A 24,231-nucleotide genomic window follows, 5' to 3' on the forward strand; every position below is an offset into this window, starting at 1 on the left:
CTTTTCGGCAACGTCATTGCAGATAAAACAATGAGTGAGATTCCTTTCGTTTGCGCATGTGCGCTTCATTGAAGAAGAAGCGCGTCTTGTCACATGCAACTTCAAGAACTACCCATGCAAGCCATGCAAACAACCATTCACCTTGCATAGAAAAAAATAGCTTTTGTTTTGCACAAGATTCGCAACATTGACTTGACAGATAATAAACAAAGTTTGCAAAGAAACGCTTGGTTATTGTAGGCCTTCGCCAATAAAAAGCTGAAGCGGATTTTGGGAGCGCAGCATTCGTAAACAGAGGAGCTGCTCGTTCTTTCGTAACACGGCATAGCCAGATCATCCCAAAACATGAAAACCTTCATAGTTGCATGCCTCTTGGCTACTGGTAAGCAAGTCCACGTAATCTTCTTTTATTTTAGGCTCCTGCTAATACACACATCAAAGTATTGCTACAAGTAGAGCTGTCTTAGTGATTCCTTATATGGGAACTTATACTGTTCGATAATATTTGTAGCCCCGCCGCGGTGGTCTAGTGGCTAAGGTACTTGGCTGCTGACCAGCAGGTCGCGAGATCGAATCCCGGCTGTAGCGGCTGCATTTCCGATGGAGGCGGAAATGTTGTAGGCCCGTGTGCTCAGAGTTTGGTGCGCGTTAAAGAACCCCAGGAGGTCGAAATTTCCGGAGCCCTCTACTACGGCGTCTCTCATAATCATATGGGGGTTTAGGGACGTTAATCACCGCAAATCAATCAAATCAATGAGGATGTTTGTAGCTTTGAAACAGTGTGGCTTGTAGAACAAGTTGCATGGTTGCGTGCTAAATAATTAGAGCTAATGGAACTGTGCGAAGAATTCCATGGTTTGAGGTAGAAAACTGAGCTGGGCGCAAAGCAGCAAGCTGCTTCTGTTATGTAAAATCGCTTCATATAACATACATTCTTAACATAAAGACGTGGCCTCTGACAGTGCAGCCATCAATTTCGTAGCTTTGAGGCAATCGATCCACATACGCATACAAGTAAATGCTGACTCAGCTACACAAAACATTGCAGCTGTTGTTTACAAGCATTTTCTCTCAGAAAACCATGGTATGACATTCTGTGAAATGTGCACAATATATTACAATGAACGTCTCAACGAATCTATATAACGTCAAGGAGACTTCCAAGCATATTACGAAGGGTGAAGGTCGTAATTTTTTTGCAACTAGAAAAAAAACAATACTTCACTTAATTTTAAGGGTCATTCTTCCACGCAGTTCATAGTTTTTCCTGTAACTGAATGTGTATGTAACAAATACAGTATGCCACAACAGCGCCTTTAGGAAAAGAATCAGGAATGTTAGCCACCAAAAACAATTTATTGGAGTGATATGTTTGCTAAAGATAAAGTGCCTATTGCAAAAGTTCAGATCAGTGAACCAAGCAAAAAGTTCAGATTGCCTAACTCTGTACAAATTCAGATTTCATTCGCCAGGCTTGCGCAATATTGGACTTCATCCACGATCACTAGGGACCTAGGAAATTAATACCGTCAAAAATGGTGATTGGTGGAGTTTAACGAAAAAAGAAAAAAAAAGAAAAGATTAATTCTGACCGAAATGTCGCGCACACACAACAGCAGCGCATGCTTTATACACACACAGTAAGGCTAATTTTGTCAATGCGATGGCATGGCAAATGTGTTGAACAGTATAAAAAATATCTGACGCCCATTTCGTTTTCAACAGTACTTCATAACACTGCAACCAGCAAAGAGCACACACGCAAAACGTGTCCAATGGTTTAATGTTTTCTGGTCCTAATTAAGAGGTTCTGTTCACGATGTATAAAAATCGATTTGCCAAATTTTTATTGCCAAAATTTAGACAGATCTCAGATACCATGGGAGTCTATTTTATGCGAAGCATGCAAAGGGCAGTTGACCATGGTGTAATTTTCTTTAATTTAACGTAATGCTGCGAAATAATATTAAAATAAATACAAGTGTACGAGCCAACACTATTTGAATAGCCGTAGGTGTTTTATGTAACCATTATTTATTGTTGCATAAAGATGCCGATAGCAACAAGGAGAACACGAACATCGAAAGCGGGAAAATGATACGGCACACTCATTCTTGCTAGGATGGTAGCCCTGTCGTAAGCTGCGTAAAGTCACTTCTGTCAATGACACTTTAGTATATGATTGACGTTAATCTAACTAAACGCCCGTACTGCAGGACTACTCATATACTGTCAATAAATTTACATAGTGAACTCCAAAACCGTAGATGATGTTTCACCAGCCTTACCCCTGAATTGATTCTTTTTTCAAAGCAGTTTTGAGACCTAGCGCGACTCTGTGGTAGCGTACTTGACTGCCACGCTTAATGCTCGGCTTGTATTTTTGCTGACACAGTGATACTTACTCTTTGCATTCCTCGGGCAAGCGCTGCCGACGTCAGGTTTCTTAATGCTATCACATATAAATTGCCAATGTCTGTTCTCACTGCTGCTAGGTAGATATAAACTGTCAACAATTACGTTAACGAACTCGCCACATTAATACAATTGCATGTACCACATATGTCTGGATAAAAGGGCTTTATGATACGGGCAATAGGACTTTAGCATTATTCGATTGGTATGAGAGGTTTCCCGTCCCAAAACCAGTGTATGACTATATGAGATGAGACGCCGTAGTGGAGGATTCCAGAAATTTCGACCAACGGGGGTTCTATAATGTGCACCCAAATCTGAGCACTTAGGGCTACAGCATTTTTGCCTCCATCAAAAATGCAGCCACCGCTGCCGGCATTCGCTCAAATTTTAGCGTTAGTTGTTAGTTATGTCATGAATAGCCAGACATATTAGTCAAACCTTCTTATCATCTTGAACTAATTCAGCTTTTCTACAAGTGACGAAGGCGATAACGAGGGCACCCAAAGCAGATAGATAGATAGATAGATAGATAGATAGATAGATAGATAGATAGATAGATAGATAGATAGATAGATAGATAGATAGATAGATAGATAGATAGATAGATAGATAGATAGATAGATAGATAGATAGATAGATAGATAGATAGATAGATAGATAGATAGATAGATAGATAGATAGATAGGAACGCTCAACGTACCTGCAGTTCACTAGGAAATGCGTCGAATTGAATAATGTTGAAGTAAACTTGGTCTAGCCTACCCCTACTTGCGGTAATTTTTTTGCGCTGAAAATGCTCGAAATCAAGTCAATACCTCGTTGCTCATAACAGCTAGAAAAATCCCCCGAGTTCATTAAAAAGATGATCATGTTGTAACTGTCCGAATGACAAGATCGAAATCTTGATTAATTGACATGTCGGGTTTAACGTCCCAAAAACACCACATGATTATGAGAGACGCCGTAGTAAAGGGCTCGGGGAATTTCTACCTCATGGGGTTCTTTAACGTGCACCCAAGTTTGAGAACACGTACGTACAGTATTTTCGCCTCCATTGAAAGTGCAGCCGCCGCAGCCAGAATTCGATTCTGCGACCTGCGGGTCAGCAGCCGAGTACCTTAGCCACTAGACCACAACGGTGGGGTCACATTATCGAAAGTATACGTTAGGAAAGTTACGTGAGGCCAATGATCAACAGGTCTTATGAAAGACGACCACTGTGTTTTTGGCGTGCATTTTTATGAAATCACTCAATGGTACAACTTGCAGCTGTAAAATTGAATATTATAAGTCATGTGTGGTTGTCCATCACATAACCTAATAAGTGTACATTACTTTTCGAACAGTCCTTCAGCACTTTTTTTTCGTAAAAGACTTCATTTTTGTAAATGAAAGATATTGAACAAGATATTCATTGGAGGCAACGCTTCGACCAGCAGACTAGTCTTTGCTAAGTTCATTTTTGTCAAAACCCCTGTTCATGTACCCTGTTCAAAATTTTCTCATGTTATCAAGCACCCATCTTTATTTCGATTTCCTTTATATTTATGTTCACTCAGAACTCATTAGGCTATTTTTGTGATAGTACATTAAAGAACAGTTGATTTTCGGCCATGCTATCACCCGTTGGCGATGACTAATTGTACAACATTGTGACTTCCTTAAATGCACCGGCCTGATGAGTGCATTGCACTTGAACAATACCACCAAACAATACCACCAAACACCAGACATACAACACCGTGCGTGACTTTTGCTTACTTATTCCTGTTTGTTGCCCTGCTGTTAAAGTACAGTGAATTTCGACCTACTGGCCCCGCCTGCCTTCCTAGTTCTGTGTAAGTGCTTTGAATGAACCAGCCGTTGATCGCTCAATTCGTTTTAGCAGCGTGTCACTGCAAAGAGCGCAAATTTTTTTCCCGTTTTTTTTTCTGTGCTCAACCACCTCACGATTGCCAGCAGAACCCTCCTATGCTTTTCTATACTTTTATGCTTTTTTCTCATGAGTGTTGGATTTCTTCCAGCCACGCCCGTGATGGAAATATCATAATCACGTGATTTCTGATTCCTGTCTCTTGTGTAAACTTATTTGCTTTTATTCATTTATTTATTTATTTACTTATCCTGTTGAACATTGTACCCTATCTTGTTACTTGTCCCCCCTTATGTAATGCCTTCGGGCCTTTAAGGGCGAAATAAATGAAATGAAATGAAATAACACTAATACCACATGGTGTCTTGCCACAGCGGCTCTTGCAACTGAACAAGGGCCACGTGGTGCTAGAAGCAATGTTGGAGCCGCTAGTGGAATCGGCGCTAGGCTGTATGCCGGAGGGGAACGAGTCGGTCCTAGTGGCGCGCCCGGATTTACCGCAAGCATTGGAGGACATGTTGGTGCAAGACTCGGGGGTCAGGCTGGTATTGGCGCAGGCCCATATGGTTACGGTAAGACACTTCTTTAAGGTGACGTCATAAAATGACGCATTCAGCTTTAGAACACATTTTTTATTGATGTGATGTAAGTTTATGGCACACCAATAGGGCACCAGCTATTCCTTATCCCTAAAAGCGTTATAAGAAAGTTCACGTAATGTCAAACTCTCCAGGTGTATAGTATATTTTATTTTCTTTCGAACGCATGCAGTACTCCTAATAAAAATGTTTAGTCACCCTTGTTATAATTTTGAACGCACAGCCATGTGCACAAATTTGCCCCACATATGCACGGCTTCTCCGGGAAACACTAAATTGCATTTCGAACTGCTGCCAGCTGGACCAATGTTTACTTCAACTGCTTTTCGTATGATGGCGCTGCTTTGCTTAGCCCCCACTTCAACAACGTCTACAACGTTAAAACCTATTTTTAAAGCTACTGCACAATACTTTGTCCGCGGTGCTTCATAGGTACCAGGGTCACACTTTTCTCCCTGTGATGTTTACCTTATCTTATAATATACGTCTTGACAACACTTGAGGCGGGCAGATTGAGAGAGCTAGCATTTGACAGAGCATAATTAGCGCAGCACATCAGTCCGGTTACGGTTGATATACATTTGGACGGGAAATGGGACAGCCCATTCGGTGATCCGTTACCCAGTGAACTGACCAGAATATCAATAATTAAAAGTAAATTATTTTTCACTGGTGTTCATTTGCATACAATACTGCATTTATCAGTGTTACTTGAATACAATGAATAAATACTACCCTTTCATAATCGAAATTTTGACATAAAATTCATAGAAATTTCGCATACCCCAGTTATTCTGAAAACCGATGCGATGCAAAGCAGTAGACGAGTAGTGGCCTCCACAACAAAATTTACATAACTTTGACTTAAGCATTGCGAGTTTGACTGACTTCTTTGTCCATTTTGACAAATTATGGGAAAATATTGTTCAGGCCCGCAGCAAGCAATGCTTTTTTTTTTCCAAGGAGTGCTGAGACACTTGTCGAAGGTCTTGACTATTTGACAAAGGCACCTATTTTCAGGAAAGTATTTATTTGAAGAAGCAACAGCAATGATGGGGAACGAGTTTTTAGGACACCTCTATCCTCTCTACCCCAAATACAGGATTGCTTGCGGGTTTGTAAGGCACGTCGGTTACAGTTGGGGTATTTGGTCAGACCATCCTATGCTCCGATGTAACGATGGTACTCATATTGAAGCGCAGTTGATATACGTGCACGCTATAATGTGGTTATGTGCATATCATGAGTTATTTTCAACGAACTTTTAGTGTTATGCAACGGTTGACCACAGCTTGGTGAGACACAAGAAGTATGTGCAGTGTTTGTTACATGGTTACAAAAACCGATAGAGAACACAGCATTCTTAGTGGACGTTGGCGTGGTACAAAATGATTTGATATAATTTTACAGTTCTCGTCGTAAGTTCCTACAAGCAGTGGCGTATACCTATGTGGTAGAATATTTGACTGCCTCACAGAATATCTGCGTTCAATTTCGACTCTAAACATTTTCCACCTTATCGTTCCTCCTATTGTTTCATCGCCGACAACACTGCTGACACCTACACCCCATTTTCTAGCACACGAACTTCATAAGGCGATGGTGCAAACATTTCTCCTGACCCGTAAAGATTGCCTCCTCATTTTCTGGCGCACAGTCTTCATAATGCGTTCACGTATTTTTCCTGGTTAGATAGAACTGTAAGTTACCAATTTCTTGTATCCGCATTCCAGGGGCTGTTTGACCTGAGTACGAGTCACACGTGACTGAAGGAAAAAGTTTCAGATGGTGTACGCGCCAAGCCTCTCATGCAATTGATGTAGTGACGTGTTCATTGTGTTTGCTATACACCACTGCTTTGCAATGACAACTTTGGTTTTGGTTAAATTTAGCAGACGAACAGGAGAGAGCCCGCACGTTGGTGGCAGAATATACGGATAAGCAGACAGAAATGCTCAAGGTGCTCTAAGTTCACGAAAAAAGCTTCGCATTTGATTGATTGATTGATTTGTGGGGTTTAACGTCCCAAAACCACCATATGATTATGAGAGACGACGTAGTGGAGGGCTCCGGAAATTTCGACCACCTGGGGTTCTTTAACGTGCGCCCAAATCTGAGCACACGGGCCTACAACATTTCCGCCTCCATCGGAAATGCAGCCGCCGCAGCCGGGAATCGAACCCGCGACCTGCGGGTCAGCAGCCGAGTACCTTAGCCACTAGACCACCGCTGCGGGGCAAGCTTCGCATTTGATCTATACACTGAAACGAGTGAGAGAGGAGCCATTGCTAAAAATAATGTGCAAGATTATTTATCTGCACGTACTGGTGACTTAACACTATCGTTTCAGTGCTGGTATCTGTAAAAAAAGACGTGTAATAACAACTTTACAGAGGACAAAAAAAAATTCATTGACCCTTTCGCTAATGTATTGCTAATTTTGTGTTAAACTAACGTGTGAAAATATTTTGCCCTAGATGACAAAGATGTGGCTGGTCTTTTTTATGCTGAGTAGCTACTTGGTTATTTTGAATCATCATATTTCTCAAAACCCTGTATAGCATAATATGCTAAATTTCTTGTCTGGTGCTTGAAGCTCTCATGAACATCATCTACAAACATGCATTTTGGCGTGTACGCTTTCTTTTTGCTGACACTCATTAATTGAAAAAATGAAATCAGAAGGCGCATAAATGCAGCAAAAATTGGTTCTAGAAACATACATGTATTGGAAGTTCACATCATTCATCAAACATGTTCTTTTTTCTGTTCAATCAATTGAGAATGATGCTGCTTATTTATATATCAATGCAATAACAAACGCCGCTAGATCAATAATGAAAAGAAATCGAAGAATCAGCTATATAAAGCAAAATTAGCTTTAGTAATAATTTGTTCGGAAGACTTCACAAGTTGATATTACATGTACATAGTAGTGAAGGAGTAGTAAATAATACGAAACACTGTCGATGAAGCCTCGATTTGTGATATTGATGTACGTTGTCTAACAAGAGGCGTACACATATGGGTAGTGTTGAAAAACAGCCCACATTATACCGTGCAGGCATGCGTCCCTCTGATATGATAATTTTGGGAAAGTTACGTTACTGAGCTTTTATGATAACAACTGCTAAAATATGTCCCACGAGCTCTCACCCGATGCAAAAGTGCAATGGACGGCCGGGCTACTGAGGCGCGTTCCGTTTCTTAACGCTCGTGCGCCTTCCCGGTCCGGCTGTGTGGAAGTCGACAGCATTAACGTGACTGCATACTCTTTAAAAGAAAAGAGGGCAAATTTACCATGACTAATTTTACGGGAATCAACTTGCGATTTGCAGGGGGACCGGCATTCTACCCTGGCGGTTACGGGTCACCCTGGGGTGGTGCCTACGGTGGTTATGGCCCCTTCGGAATGTCATATGGCAATGGATACTATAGCTTCAACCCGTATGGTGACTATGGTTCGTACGGTGCGTTCAGCCCGTATGGCGGATATGGAAGACATGGCGGATACGGTGGATACGGCGGCTACGGCGGATATGGCGGCTATGGTGGATATGGTGGCTATGGTGGCTATAACGGATACAATCAGTACGGAAGCCACGGCCCCTATGGTTCATCCGTATCAAGTGCTGCCACTGGAAGCCAGGGTGCTGGCTCATTTAATGCAGCACCAGCAGCCATTGCTCCACGGACCAGTGTTGCCTCTGCGACCCCATCAGCTGGTGCATCTGGGTAAGTTCTTTCTTACCGCTTTCATTCAACATGCTAGCCCTTCTTCCCAGCTTGTAGTGGCCCTTCGAAAACATGAACCAAAGTACAAGAGTGGTCTGGGTGTTAAATCTTGGCAAAAAACTCCAGCGCAAAAGTTTTTTTCACAAAAAATGTTAGTTGTCTATTCGAACGGGTCAAACATGATGAACGCGAGTCAAACCCGATGAACATGATGAACGCTCCCTTTATAATTTTTCTCTCAAACAAACACGAGTCAATGCTAGAAAAATTGCTGCTTAATAACATTGTTTTCAATCATAAAAATATTAAGCAGACTTGTCAATATGCGTGGTGGACAATTCTGTTGTTACATTCTAGTCCACTTATTGGCGGTAAATGTGTCCCTGCTATTCCACCCACAACACGCGCTTCTCGGCCTGCTTACCGCATCATGCAAGCTGATAAAAACTCATGGCAGTTGGTGTTGCCAACTACACTCCGAACAACTTCTTTAATGCACTTGAAGTATTCTTCAATAATTCTACTACAATGATAGAATAACCACCACTGATGACAGCCTAAACACACCATATGATGTGTTTGATGAATAGGTAGAATTGTAAAAAACTAGCTGTGATTCTGTCAATATACAGTAGCATTCTCTTCGTGGCCTTGGCAAAAGCAGCGGATCTTTCTTTCCGTCGTTATTTTATTCTTTTTTTTATTTTTTCTTATTTACAACCATAAAATGAGAATGATCAATGTAGAAGAGCAAGTGAGACAGCTTGAAGAGCACGTTTATTTCGCCCTGCATGGTGGCACTGTGTCGTGGTGTCAACGTGTTATTACAACGCACGCTCACACTTTTTTTCCTTTAAATTGTCGTACTGTGTGCGTTTCTTTTAATGGTCGCACTGCGTCCATGCGTGTCTCATTCTAGCTTTCCTCTGTGAAGTGAATTGTTGTTGCCTTTCTCCTTCCAAATCTGCAGTGCTGCACCCGCTTCTTCAACGTAAGGCATGATCATCACACTGCAAAACAGAATTTTAAAAGTAAGTCACAAGATTTCCTTTATGTAGCTAGGTCTTAGGTAAATATTACAAGTAACGAAACAAGAACAGGCATATATTATGAAGCTTCAAACGTAAAACTTTTCAAGGTATTTGGTATTGTTACTGCATGTGATTCTCACCTTACTCGAGGTAACTGCAGCTAATGTAATTATTAGCCTTTTTTTCTTTTTTCTCATTATATATATTTATATATATGGCAGAACGGGAGCGTTGTGAACAAGAATAAATATATTCGTTGACAACGCTCCCGTTGTGCCATATCTCATACCTTCACGAAGACTAACTGGCCCATTGAAATATTACTCCCACTATATATATATATATATATATATATATATATATATATATATATATATATATATTGAGAGAGAAAGTGTCTATTAGGCAATCATTTTTCCGTGTTTGGCACAAAATGATGAGATATAACAGGCAAGAATACCAAGGAAAGTATAGCGGATGTTATTAGGCCGAATCGTATTGTAAATGTGAAGAAAGCAGAGAGGATGGAATGATGACTTGCTGTGAGTAGGAACCGATTCTACGACCTTCGAATAACGCGTTCGATGCTCTACCATTGAGCTATGATGGCGGCTGTCCCCCCAGCCACTTTATTGGATATATATGTAAATTTTAAACGTGGGAGTGTTAGTCAGCGCCACCAGTTAGCATGGCGGCGAGTGTGGGACATTCTTTATGAGCCTGTTTGAACTTATTAAGAGCTGGCAGCTGACCAATAGTCCCTCGTATACAACCTAAAGGCACCAAGTCTGCCAGTACAAGAATATCGTTAATGAATAATGGAAAGAAATAAAGAAATGCATACTTAAGGGCTCGTTTTTGTGTTTGACACAATATGAGATCTACCAGATAATAATGCCAAGGAAAGTATAAGGGAAATTATTAGACTGAATTATAAAGTATTGTGATAGAAAAGAATATATATATATATATATATGGAGAGAGAGAGAGAAAGAGAGAGAAAGAGACATTGGCGATTGGTCTCAGGTACACTACAGTGATGACTTATTATGAACAACAATTCATTGCTCATTTCTTTCTTGTGATTTTTTTTTCAGGTCATCCGAATCACTGACGGAGTGTATACTCAAGAACGTAGACAGAAAAAGTGGAAGAGTCACTGGTATCTATCACTGGTATTATAAGACCATTTTATTTCCTTCAAAGAAATAAATAAATTGTCTACTGCGCATACCATAAGTCCTGTTTAGTCTCCGCTGTTTGATCGCTTGGGACACCTGCTATCAGCATCGCACTGGCTTCGTTGCAAATCAACAACAACAGTTGCCAAAAACTTAACCTTTGAGAGGTCTCTCAACTTAGCCAAATAGTTTTAGTTAACATTTAAAACAGTGTGCATATTTCTGCTTATATGAGAAGTTTACTGGAATGCCAGTGTATTTTTCTCACAAATTTATGAAACTCATAACTCGAGAGTTATAGTATTCATAGTTAGCAAAGAGGTAGATTTCAATACAATTCCGCATTATTAAATTTCGTTATATGCAATTATTCGGCAAGAATTTATTATTTGAGAAGTTCCTGAGTTAGCATATTTAATTAATCAAACAGCCATTGCAATTCTTTTGGTTCTAATGTATGCTCATTCTAGCAATGCAACTTAACCATGTGAATTCTGCCTCGTGCTCTAGCAAATTTGTAAAATCTCTGAACTTGAAAAAGAAAACGATACATGTAGTGGTGGTCATTGTGTACCAAATTCTTTGGCAGATGTTTGAACTAATCATCAAGCAGCTTTTTGCAGACGAAAACGTCAGACAGATTTACAGGCTGGTGAAGTAAACTACTTAGTTCTTTACGAACTATCAATAAAAGATTGTGACCATGCAATTTTTATAGGACCAATGTATCTGTTTAATGGCAAGTCACTATCCGTCTTCTTATTTTGATGGCCGACGTGGCAGTCACATTTGACTGGAGGTGACGTGCTGGAGGTCCGTGTATTGTGCAATATCTCTGCATGCTAAAGAACACCTGATTTACGAAGCCCTCGGTCACATCGTGTGCCTCATAATCATAGCATGGTTTTGGCATGTAAAATCTCAGATAATATTATATCAATTATAGTGAGTGACAGGTCTCTAACGCTCGGCAGTGAGTATGTCGTGCATTGGTGGGAATGTTTTGTGACGTAGTCATCACCCATGAAACAGCAGACATAGGAAAAAGAGTCACTGCAAGAATGCGTGTTCGTATAGATGAACACAAAAAGGCAGACAAGGTCAAGAGAGTCGACTTTGATTGAAAAAAGACGGCACGCAAACATTTCTTATTGATTTCACTATCATAATAAATTGCTCTTTTTAACGGTTTCTATGAATTTTGGACGGAGGTCTTACTGAAAGCCCTCAGAGGCCTTACTCACTGAGATAAAGTAATGCAGTCAAATTGTCAAAACTATGTTTGGTGTCGAAGAAGTCTGTTGCCCGGTTTGGGGGTGGATGTTGCCAGAAATACGCCAGTTCTGGCAGATTACTTTCCTCTGTAGCTATTACTTTTCCCTGAAGACTATGCATCATCCATCGTGCATTTTGCGAGTGCCTGTACGACGTCAGCCGTTTTAAAAATGAAAGAAACGTACACAGTGCGTTCCAGAAGTAGGGGCACGCCCTCTTGCTGTGTGCGCAGCCCTGAAATTAAGAGATTGGGCTTGATCGTGTCTCAGAATAGCTCATATCTCAAGTAAAATCATGTATAGTTGTCCGCATCGCGTTAGCGCACTTCAAATCACCCACCGAAAAGTGGTCTCTCTGACGCCTTTGTTGACGTACCCAATGTTACCTGTCCTTACTGCGCCGCTAATAACACCACTAGCAGCAGAGCGAAAGGAGCAGGAGCCACAGCAGCAGACGCTGCCATTGAACGATTTCCTTCATACTTGGTTCAGCTGTGCTCTACTAGATGGCACCACCTTATAGTCTTACCTAAAGCTTTAGCCTTACCAGGAGAAAAAATAACTTTTGAAACGCCCACGCTATTCCAAAAAACTAACATCTGGCGGTTCTTTTCTGCATACATCAAACAGAAAAGGCAAACCAGCATTCTACTGCGTGTCTTGATGCACGGAAGGATCTGCTGTATTGCAGCCAGCTTTATTAGAATAAGTAATCGTAGCCGGATGCTCTTACATCATAGGATTGCAGAGGTGAAGAAGATAGGTCAAACGTTTTCTAGCATCCAATTATAGACTAATTAAATGAGGTGTAAGTGTTCAACAAAAGCCAATATTAGCACAAAGAAACACTGGCGGTGTTTGATCTGCAAGCAGTTTCAGAGCAATAAAACACTTCGTTCTGTCTATATTGTTGCCTGGAGTCCAACGAGTGGGGCAGAGCAAACTTGAAGTCTTTCTACTGCAAAAAACAAACAAAAAATTGGCAGATTCCACGTACAGTGGGAATCGATCATATGCGAAGCACGATTGAGAAATGTTGATACGTCACGTTAAGTTTAGCACAACTTTACGAGGCGGGGGTAAATGATACCATACGCGACTTCCGTGTCATGATTATCCTGTTTGGATGTGTCGTTTACCTTTGTCATCTATTCACGTCATGTGATATCAGATTCGGTATATGTGGAGCTAGAAAAATGGCCGTGAGCACGCTATGAGCGTGGGATGTTGTCATTTTCTTACATGACACGCGTATCAATATTATCATGTTTGCACCAGTCATATATTTTGTCATTCATTGACGTCACGTTACACCAAATATGGTATATGTGGAGCTGGCAAAATGGCCACGAGCACATTATGAAGGGCCCAATATACTCCAATGTAAATGCGACATGCAGCGTTTCGCGCCGATGCATTACGCAGACAACACTACGTCTTTCTCTTTTCGTGATGGAGGGATGCCGGACGCGCTGAAACGCGCATGCGTCAAAGCAACGCAGCGCAGCGCGCGCCTGCGAGGATATGGCAGGAACGGCGCCTGGCGTGGAAACGCCAGCATCACGTGACGAAATGAATGCCGGCGAGCACGCGCACCGCGTTGATTGATATATGGGGTTTAACGTCCCAAAACCACTATATGATTATGAGAGACGCTGTAGTGGAGGGCTCCGGAAATTTAGACCACCTGGGGTTCTTTAACGTGCACCCAAATCTGAGCACACGGGCCTACAACATTTCCGCCTCCATCGGAAATGCAGCCGCCACAGCCGGGATTCGAACCCGCGCCCTGCGGGTCAGCAGCCGAGTACCTTAGCCACTAGACCACCGCGGCGGGGCCACGCGCACCGCGTCACGTCGAAATGTATTGGCGCCTTGACTGTGGCATGTAGTCATGTTACGCATGACACGCATCTCATAATTATCATGTTTGAACCAGTCACACCTTCGTCATCCATTGGCGTCACGTAACACGAAATTTGGCATATGTGAAGCTAGCTAAACGGCTGCGAGCACATCATAAGTGTGGCATGTAGTCATGTTGTTACATGACAAGCATGTCATGATTATCATGTTTGGGCGTGTCATTTACCTATGTCGTCCGCTCACGTTACGTAATACCAACTTCGGTATAAGTGAAGCTAGCGAAACGGCCGCCTGCGCATCATGAGCGTGGCAGGTAGTCTTGTTGTAACATTACACGCATCTCATGATTATCATGTTTGCACCAGTCACATATCTTAGTCATTGGCGTCACGTAATACCAAATTTGGCATATGTGAAGCTAGCGAAACAGCCGCGAGCGCATCATCAGTGTGCCTTGTAGTGATCTCTTTATATGGTAAGCATGTCGTGATCATCATGTTTGGGTGTGTAATTTACCTGTGCCATCCGCTCACGTCACGTAATACCAACTTTGGTATAATTGAAGCTAGCAAAACATCCACCTGCGCATCATGTCAATGAGCGTGGCATGTAGTCAAGTTGTTACATGACACGCATCTCATGATTATCATGTTTGCAGCAGTCACATACCTTCGTCATTTATTCACGTACTGTAACACCAAACTTGGTATATGTGACATAAGCGAAACGGCTGCGAGCACATCATGAGCATGTCATGTAGTCATGTTGTTACAGACCCGCACGTCATAATTTTTATGTTAGGGTCATTATTTAGCACATACCTTGTACCTAAAATAATGTTTCTGCATTTATGTGTAATTGTAGGGAGTGGATTAAAAATAAACGCGCACTATCTTAAAATATTTGTCGCATTTCACCCCACCCTACCATTTGTATATACATAGGCTTTTCAGATTTTCAAGTTCGCTCAATCACAATCATTACATTTCGAATTCAATCTTCCTACTCTGCTCAACCCCACAACTATACTACCATGCCCGAAAAAGAATCTCTATGCCCTTGCCCAGTTGATTAGAAAATAAATTCTGAATTCATTTTTTTTTCTGCCATGTAATCTTAGAAAAGGCTGCCAGGTCCAGCAGATTGAAACTTATATACAAGTGATGACGAGCCCCGTAGATTTGAAACAAAAAAAGAAGAAAAATTGCCGCTCTTCTCCGGTTTGCACAGGGCAGCTTTTTTTTTTTCCTTATCTCTACCAGGTCGCGCAGACTCCACCAGATCACTATGCAGTCGCTATAAACATGTCCCTTCACTAATGCATTTCCAAAGGTCTCGGCAGAAAGTGTAGGGGCCGTGCTATGTTCGCTCATTCAGCATTCTTTATGTTTTTTTTAGTATTTTCATTGTCATCTTCAAGAATCCACGCTTATCGGTTTTCGATGCTACGACTGTCTTTTTCCGTGCGACACGAACCATTGTGCAATGGAACTGCTTTTGGAGGCAGCCTCGGACTATACCATCGATTGCTATACTAAACGGGTGCGTGTATTTGCACACTTCCTACCATAAGGCAAAAGCTGTGTATGAAAAGCTTCACCAAATATTGTGAAACTAGATAAGCGTGTACTGAACCCTCTCAAGTGTGAAAGAACGATCGAACGTTTTTTTCAAAGGAGAATCGAACTAGAGGCTTTGGCGAAACGTCGGCCGCGATTCGGAACAAACTCGTTCGGGTTATTCGTCTCGTCTTCTCGCAACTTTTTTTATAAACTTTTCAACTCTTTTTTTTTTTCGTGAGTATATAGTATTCCTCTTTGATAGACCAATCATGGTACCGAAGTTCAAGAAAGGTGTCTTGCTGTTCATCCTGAGAATGAGCAGAAATTTAAAGTGTTTTTCTTGAAATACCAGTGCCATCAGATGGAACTCAATTTTTCTGTTATTGAGAAGGGGAAACCATTTATTCGGGTTGCTAGCCTTTACGCCGTCCCGCCATTGCTCCTTCAACCCATTCAAATACACTCTTGATTTCTCTGCACAATGAAACCGTAAAAACTATCCAGCTTAACACAAGTGTATTAACACAAGCGGCTTAACACAAGCGTAAAAAAAAAACGACAGCATATCCACGGAGTGAATGATGGAGAGTGGGGCGAAGCATCCATCCGTCCATTCGTTCTTGCTTCCGTCCGTCCATGCGTCCGTCTGTGTGACCGTCCACGCGTCCATTCGCCCGTCCATGCGTACATGTGTCTGTTCATGCGTCCGTCCCTACGTTCGTCTATGCATCCGCCCCTGCGTCCGTCCATGCGTCCATCCGTCGGTGCAGTCATCTGTGAGTCCATCTATGCATCTGTCTGTGTGTCCGTTCGTCCATCTATTCAACACTCCAAGTACCACCTTCTCGCATCTTTTCATCATATATCCCGCAATACACCGCCATCCAACGGACATTCCAAGGACTAAACGAGTGTTCATGGTATATACTAGTTCACTGTATTCATGGCACTGCGGCCGAAAGCTCGCTAAACCTTTCTAAAACCAAGGTGGTTGCACCCAGCGAGTATAACGTAGCAACCCTTTCTTGTCAGATAGTGCTGAATGTACATGCCAATGGCTGCTAAGGGGTAATGAGAGACAGGAGAATTCGGCTTTTAGTTAACGCGCACGCTGCGATTGTTCAACAACGCACAGAAGAAATCTCTCACCGGCACCACCTTGAAGGTCAAAATGTAAGACTGGTTACACCCTATGACTACTACTACGACAACGAGAGACGAACGGGTGCCGCTATAAGGAGCTTCACCCCTAAAACACGTTTTCTTTCTGCCATGGGTTAAGACGATTATGAACGCGCTCCCACCCAAGAAGTTGCGGCAGCACGGGAGCTTCGTCAAGCTGATTTGGGCTGTTGACTTGTGTAGATATCAAGGACGACCGGCTAGATGCATTTCATATGGCCAAAAGCAACCAGAGGCTAGTTCATTGACCTCGTATTTGCGAAGCTCACCTAGGATCCTATACAAGTGCCCTTGGTTCTTCATTTCACTGATCAAAAGACAGTCTTAATTAAGAGAAAACAAAGTCCTCACCCCAATACCTTATACGACGAATAAAACAACATCGTATATACTGTACACAAATTTTATCACTCGTATGCTTGCTCGAGTGGGTAATTTACGCGGTATTAACGGTTACGTATGTGATCCCTCGGAGCTTCGTCAACTCATCATCATTCAAGTCGTGGATGTGCTGTTATTCGTCGTGCGCATTTGTGAGGCGTCAGCGCAAGGGCGCGCATGTGCGCCATTCTATCTGCTTTGCGTTTGTCGCCTTCTTGTCTAACAAAAATTCAGTTTCAAGTCAGTGCTCGTGGTGTTTGCTCTTTTTATCGTCTGTCCCTGGTTTTTGCGCTGCGTATTTATTCCTTAAGATAAAAAAAAAACTTATATCGCGTGATTCCCCAGCTTTCTGCATAATTTTATCCTTGCCTTTGACTAAGCGTAGAAGTGGTAATGGGGATCTATGACGATTTTTTGTGGAAGAACCTATGGTCGCCAAGGAGCACCATAAAAGTAGCTATAAACTGCCATCCCATGAGCTAGTGGTGTGACATCTTGCAGCATTTCATTGGCCAACACAGGTTCGATTTTCTTTCACGCATTTCATAAGTTCACGGTACAATATCACGCATTGTGAGGCGCTCTAATGGATACTAGAATAATCCATAATAAAGGCACGTTTAGAAGAAACTATTATCATCATTATTATTACTAATCATAATAGTAATACTACTTAATTTGGGCACGTAGATACAAACCACACCAACAAAATAGGGAGAAAGAGGGGCTTACAGTAATAACAATTTAACGAACAAGAAATTCCGCTACCGACAAACGCTCCGACACGGAGGCTCGTCTTCGTCGAGACTGACATCTCGTCAGTTCTCTGACGTCAAGTATTTGATGAGGCCAAGTCCCCTAGTCAAAACGTTAGCTCCACTGACATCTCTCATTCGACGTCACATAAACCAAAGAAACAAAAAAAAAACAAAAAAGACACCACAAACTTCCTTTTAATTTATCGCAGGTATCATCTGCACATCCTGAATACGCGCTCTAACCAATTAGTCTGCCAACATTCTTGCGTAACGCGCCTTCGGAAACTGACATATATCAAATTACTAACCACTTTAAATGAGACGGGTTCGCAATAACTTGGAACCTCCATCGCCACCTCCTTCCGAAGGCGAGCATGACGAGACAGAGTGCGGGCTCACTGCCCTTCCATGTCGACGAAGAGCATGAAGAAAGCCGGGGAGATTGGGTAGGGTGGGGCAGGAAGAAACTCGGTGCTTGTGACGTTACCGACGCATCTGCCGCGCATTTATTGCCCCGAGGAGTGCACCGAATAACGATGCAGTCGACTGCATGACAGAGGTGCTTGAACCACACTCGGGCCATTCGATCTGGAAGTGACGGCCTCCACCGCTATGCCGACAGCTTTTTCAATTGGCTTGCTCGGCTGTCACGCTGGCGCTGCGTTACGACACGGCGCCGCTGTCATCTCCCGTTTATTTACCCAATCTCTCGAAACCACTAGATTTGGCTGTCTCGGCACTTGTGCATTTTTGTTTTTCAGCCCCCCGGATGCCACGGTGGTCAGATTACACATTTCTCCGGCAGCTCTCGCTACAGGCACAATGTTTCCACATCGCAAATAAATTTATTATCTCCAGTCGTTCACAATATCACACTGAATCCACGTGCGGAGATAATGAGTATTGGGTGCCGACAGTATGGGGGCTTGTGCGACATAGATCGGAATAAAGAAAAGGCGGTGAAAGTTCATGGCATAACAATTTCCAACACACGTTTTCTTTTCTCGGCATACAAAAAAGCGCTTGAACTCTGTATCATGCTAACAAATAAATGAATAAATATTTAAACAAATGCATAAATAAATAAATAATAAATAAAAACAGTTCGAACAAGATTACACTATACAGATGTAGCACACTGCCCACCCACGTAGCCTCGCTACGCGCCTTAGCCAACTTTTCCTAGATGCTGCGGACGAATGCTCAGCCAATATATTTACAATATACAGCATGTGGACGGTTTAGTATTTATGGCGCTTTATTATGTGGGATTTTTTTTTGGTTGCCCTAAACGCATGCGATAATTCTCCACGTGAAGGATTGCAATGTTGCGCGCTGCTTTTTGAGCGCTCTCAGGTGGGCATTGGACAACGCATGGGATCGCGAAAGCTGCATGTATTAGACGAATTGAATAGGAAACATATATCGAGCCTGCTTCATATTACACTTTGTTCCATTTGTCCTCCTTCATATAACCACCAAAGTAGCACTCCGTTATTTCTCTGAAAACATTGCAACCCGCTCCTGCTTTTCTAAATTTATTACTTTTCATTGTTACTAGTAGTGTCAAAAAGTACAAAATGCGAATTAACTTCGAAACGTGCCTTCAAAGTTTAAAGATACATTTAACGAACAAATGATTCGGTCTCTTCCAACGAAGCGCTAACGATAATAAAATGTTACGCATGTACAATGTTTAGTGTAGTGAAATGAAAAGAACACCGTACTAGCCGCGGTGGTCTGGTGGTCATTGTGCTCGATTGCTGACCCGACGGTTGCGGGATTGAATCCCAGCTGCGGTGGGCGCATTTTGTATGTAGGCGTAAATGCTCAAAACTCATGTGCTTAGATTAGGGTGCATGCTAAAGAACACGAAGTATGTGATCAAAACAGCGGGAGTGCTTCACAACGGCGTCCTTCATATTCATATCGTGGTTTCAGGATGTTGAAATGCTTCCCTGAAAACGTCTAGGAACTGGAAAGACAACGTTCAAATGGCACGTATGTCACGCTAAACAGCTTTGCTTGGTACAGTGGCCAAGCTAAATACGCGCACTGATGTGGCAATACTATATGTATATTCCGGAATCGGAATTGTAAAAATTGTGAATGTAGAATAGGAGGAAGGCTGGTTTATTTCTGACCCTCCGACAATATGGAACAATAACCTAGAATTATTCGTACGTAGGTGTCCTATTTTGCCCCCATTTAAATAAGGCAAGAGCATCAGTGTTGTACCCCCGACTTATAGCTTAGTGATTTAGCATGGCCAGCATGGCAAGAAGATACTTGTTTGTTGGTTGTCTAATGCTGCTCAAGTTTTTAACCCATACCAACTGAACCACTAATCCATTATCCTAGAAAGCCTTGGTCACGGATGCGCACTTTTTCGGAGAAATCTTTCTTATATAGCCCAGGTTCAAGCTCCACTTGCCACTACATTGGTATACGTCAGCTTTCATTCCACAAGATCAATTATTCTTGCAAGTCATACAGCCTTACCTGTTTGGCAAAGCACACTAACTCCTATGCAACTGTACACCATACGATACGAGTGCGAGGCTTAACATTGCCAGAGTGTTAGGTCGCTTAGATAACGGGCGCTGTACTGATTATATGTTTTTGATAGACATGGAAGGATGCACCTGCGCTGCCCACTCCTACAAAAGCCTTGATACACTTGTTAAAATCAACTGACCAGCATTATTTATGAGCAGTCAGGAATAGATGTGGTCGTTTTTTTTTTGTACCCGTGCAGGCAACGCAACGTGTGAACTTGTTTGTCGTAGCTGATGCCCCTTCGGTCGGGGGCTTGTCGGGGATCAACCATTCCTGACACGACAGTATGACGTTTCCCCAAGGTGACAAGTCATTTCACGTTGCCAGATTTCTTTGTTGCCAGCATATGAACGCATGACACTTGTCATTGGCCTTAGCAAATGAAACGTTGATTGATTTGGGGGGTTCAACGTCCAAAAACCACCATATGATTATGAGAGATGCCGTAGTGGAGGGCTCCCGAAATTTAGACCACCTGGGGTTCTTTAACGTGCACCCAAATCTGAGCACACGGGCCTACAACATTTCCGCCTCCATCAGAAATGCAGCCGCCACAGCCGGGATTTCATCCCGCGACCTGCGGGTCAGCAGCCGAGTACCTTAGCCACTAGACCACCATGGCGGGGCAGCAAATGAAACGTTGCGCTGACACAGAACCTGGCCGAAAGAAAGAAAGAAAGAAAGAAAGAAGGAAAGAAAGAAAGAAAGAAAGAAAGAAGAAAAGAAAGAAGGCAGGCGTGCAGACGCAACGCTTTGCATGAGCCCACTTTTCCTATCCGGCAAGGACTCTTCACTTTCTGTCAAGATCACTTTGTTTTCTGTGTCTCAGACTTGTCTCAGCACAATTACATTTCCTGCTTCGTGATGTCTCACCTGTTTGATAAGTTACGGAGATTGCCTACGTTTATACCGAAGCACGCATGCGCTAATTATGTAGCCTGTTGACTACGCGAAGGATAAAAAAACATTTGCAGCAGCTTAAGCTGCATTCACATGAGGGACGTGATCGCAGGTGAATCAGTTACATCACTTGACATGCGACGTGATACAGATCTCTCCGCAACCAGAATTCATACGGCCGGAGAGACATGACGCCTCAGGCGAGTATTTCCGCGCCACTTCCCCAAGACTCCAACTGCGATTTGGGTTTCGATCGTTTCACGAAGCCCTCCGCGCGCACCAAAGCTTGCACGCGGGAACGACTGACGTGTGGAAACGTAGTACACAATCCGTGTGTTCAAATGACGATTCTGTTGAGTCGCGTCAGTGCCTTCTTTATTTTTTCAATGCCGGCCTGGTGCGCCTGATTCGTCTATTCACCACTCTCTAGCCCGTTTCTACTCTAGCCCACCGCCACGCATTCACGTGTGCTTTGCGATCATGGGGAAAAGAACCATTTACGTGGTGCCTCATCAAGGAAATCATATGAAGGCTTTTTCTTTTGTTCAGTGGTTTGTAGATCTGTGGGGCAGCGTCTTCTATTTATCGTGCGCACAGTATTTGTGGTTCTATGAGGATAACCAATGGAAAAGCATCACTGCGATGCTACTGCGTGCGTGCACTAAAAGAGCGCTTTGAAGTGCGGCGGCGGCATTGCTTCGTGCCACACAGAAGGACCATGAAGGAACAAATGTCACCGTAGTATGATACTGAAAAGGGAAAAAAGTCTATCGCATCTCCGTGGTATACAAGGCGTTAGGACGCACAAGTGACGTAAGCAGCTCCACCTTATGCGTGGTGTCGCATTACGACGATTCTCTTAACTAAGTTGGACTAACGGCTTTCATTGAGGAGCACACGTTAGCAATGGTATTAAAAAGATAAAGAAGACATTGGTCGTTTGAAAGCAGCTTTATAGACACATCTGTTTGCTTCCTTCTGTTTGCACCTGAATTCTTTGCTCCATTATGGTGCTATTCAAAATTATTTTGGTGTTACAAACTTGCCTAGAACTAAGTAAAATAACTTATAATGACGAATTATCATCAATTTAAAGCACAATACATCGAGGAAAAAACAATCCGGCGCGTTTTTGTCCTTTCCCATACGGTAAAACAACTATTACGAGAGATGCAGTTTACATGACGTTGCTACGCTCAAATTTCATTCATATATACCTACAAAAAATTTGAGGTAGATAAGTTTTTGTGAAGATTTCTTTTTTTTCCCGAGCGTATTTTGCCATTCCTCGTGGAAGAAGAAGGATTGTGGAATGGCTTGAGGACGTGCACTGTGAAAAATTCAATGGTGACAGCGCATGAAATCCCTTTACCTGACAGGTCTGGTGAATCTGAATCCTCGAAGACAGAGTAGGTGGCGCGCACTATTCGTGCAACAAAGTGATAAGAAAACAAGAAATAGCGAAAATAGAATCGCATCTTCACGCCGTTTTCGCTACAGTTCCTTCAGATAGAAGCTGAAACCAAGGGCTTCTCAAAGACATTTATCTTAAAGGCGGTGAATTGAACACCCATTTTTCTGTTTTCTTTCATGTTTTCTTTTGTTTAGAGATGGAAACTGCCGAACGGCGTCAGCAGCTGTCGAAATGCAGTTAATATAGTTCATTTTACGCCTACTCTCATAGCTGTCAAGAAGATGGCCATGAAATTGACAGTTCTCCTCAGTCACGCTCGCTGATAACTATACACAGAAGAAAATTGCACCACTGTCCATTTAATACGCTGTTACTGTTTTATTATTTGATGGTTCTCTCTCTGCAAGCGCTTAGTACTGGGTGATATGGTACAAATTTTAGGACAGCATTTTTCTTTGCAGCTTAAGCCTTTGCTTTGTGGCCTACAGGTATTGTCAGACTGGTGCATTCTCTCTCACTTTTTCTTTTAATCAGTGCTGTCTGGAGCGTGGTTCCAATACATTCAACTCGGGAAGAAATATGTGTAGAAAACAGTACTTATTATCTGTTTTCAAAAACAAAACACATTGTTTCAAGCAATAGTTAGCGCCTTGAGAAAATATATTGAAGGGGTCGGTATCTGTCTCTCTCTCTCTCTAGTAAGTCGTAAGTACGTACCTCAGTCAGTGCATGAGCCATTTAGAAGGCTCACGTGCCTCACTTGTCTAAGGGTAGTAAATAAACCTAATGAAATAAAACGGGAGACCAAGCTGGAAAAATATTGTGTTTGTTTCGAGAATGATAGCTTTTGTTCTTGAATCATTTCGAAACAAAAGAGAAAGAAAGTAGTGGGAACTACCATCATGCCTTATTGCCCAGCTGCTTTGTACTTGCTATGAATCAGAGGGACGCATAACAAGGCATACCCGGAAACATAGAGCTGAAAATATGTGCCGTGCGCATGTCTCTTCTGTTACATATATTTGGTGTTGTAACTTGTTTACCAAGCCAGCCCATTGAAAATGCGCCAAGTAGTATCTATAAAATTCCAAGTAATAGCTTCCTTATAAATGAGTGCACGTATCAGTATACAGAGAATCGTATTTCAGTTTTGAGAGATTGATGGCTCGATCTCCAATGACCGGAAACTAGGAGGGTTCGAATCGCAACATGACGAATAGGAATGAACATGTCGAAAAAGTTTTCAGTTGTGTTACACATGGAATTTTTGAAGGCACTAAAATTCAATCTCCAGGGCATTATGTCAGCAAATTTGATTGTGCTTGGGGACCACAGCCGAGCGTTGTTTGCCACTTGCCACTGGAACGCAACTTCAGTTACAATGTTTTTTATTTGACAGTGTAGCTTAGGAACGTAACAGCAGCATCTTTTGTCACCATGCGTACTGCGGCTTTGTCCGTGTTTGGTCGGCCTTTTTATTAAATTCGAGTTCAACGTA

General features: G+C 42.4%; 1 protein-coding gene across 1 annotated transcript; it reads left to right on the plus strand.

The window, feature by feature from the left end:
• The first annotated feature begins 244 nt into the window (after positions 1 to 244).
• Positions 245 to 10,895, plus strand: LOC119173426 (uncharacterized). The gene is made up of 5 exons (XM_037424250.2): positions 245 to 382; positions 4,666 to 4,863; positions 8,229 to 8,625; positions 9,596 to 9,656; positions 10,754 to 10,895. The coding sequence occupies exons 1-4, from the start codon at positions 346 to 348 to the stop codon at positions 9,618 to 9,620; spliced, it is 657 nt and encodes a 218-aa protein (XP_037280147.2). The 5' UTR covers positions 245 to 345; the 3' UTR covers positions 9,621 to 9,656; positions 10,754 to 10,895.
• Positions 10,896 to 24,231: the final 13,336 nt, after the last annotated feature.

This window comes from Rhipicephalus microplus, chromosome 5, assembly GCF_043290135.1.
Source record: "Rhipicephalus microplus isolate Deutch F79 chromosome 5, USDA_Rmic, whole genome shotgun sequence".
Classification (NCBI taxonomy): domain Eukaryota; kingdom Metazoa; phylum Arthropoda; class Arachnida; order Ixodida; family Ixodidae; genus Rhipicephalus; species Rhipicephalus microplus.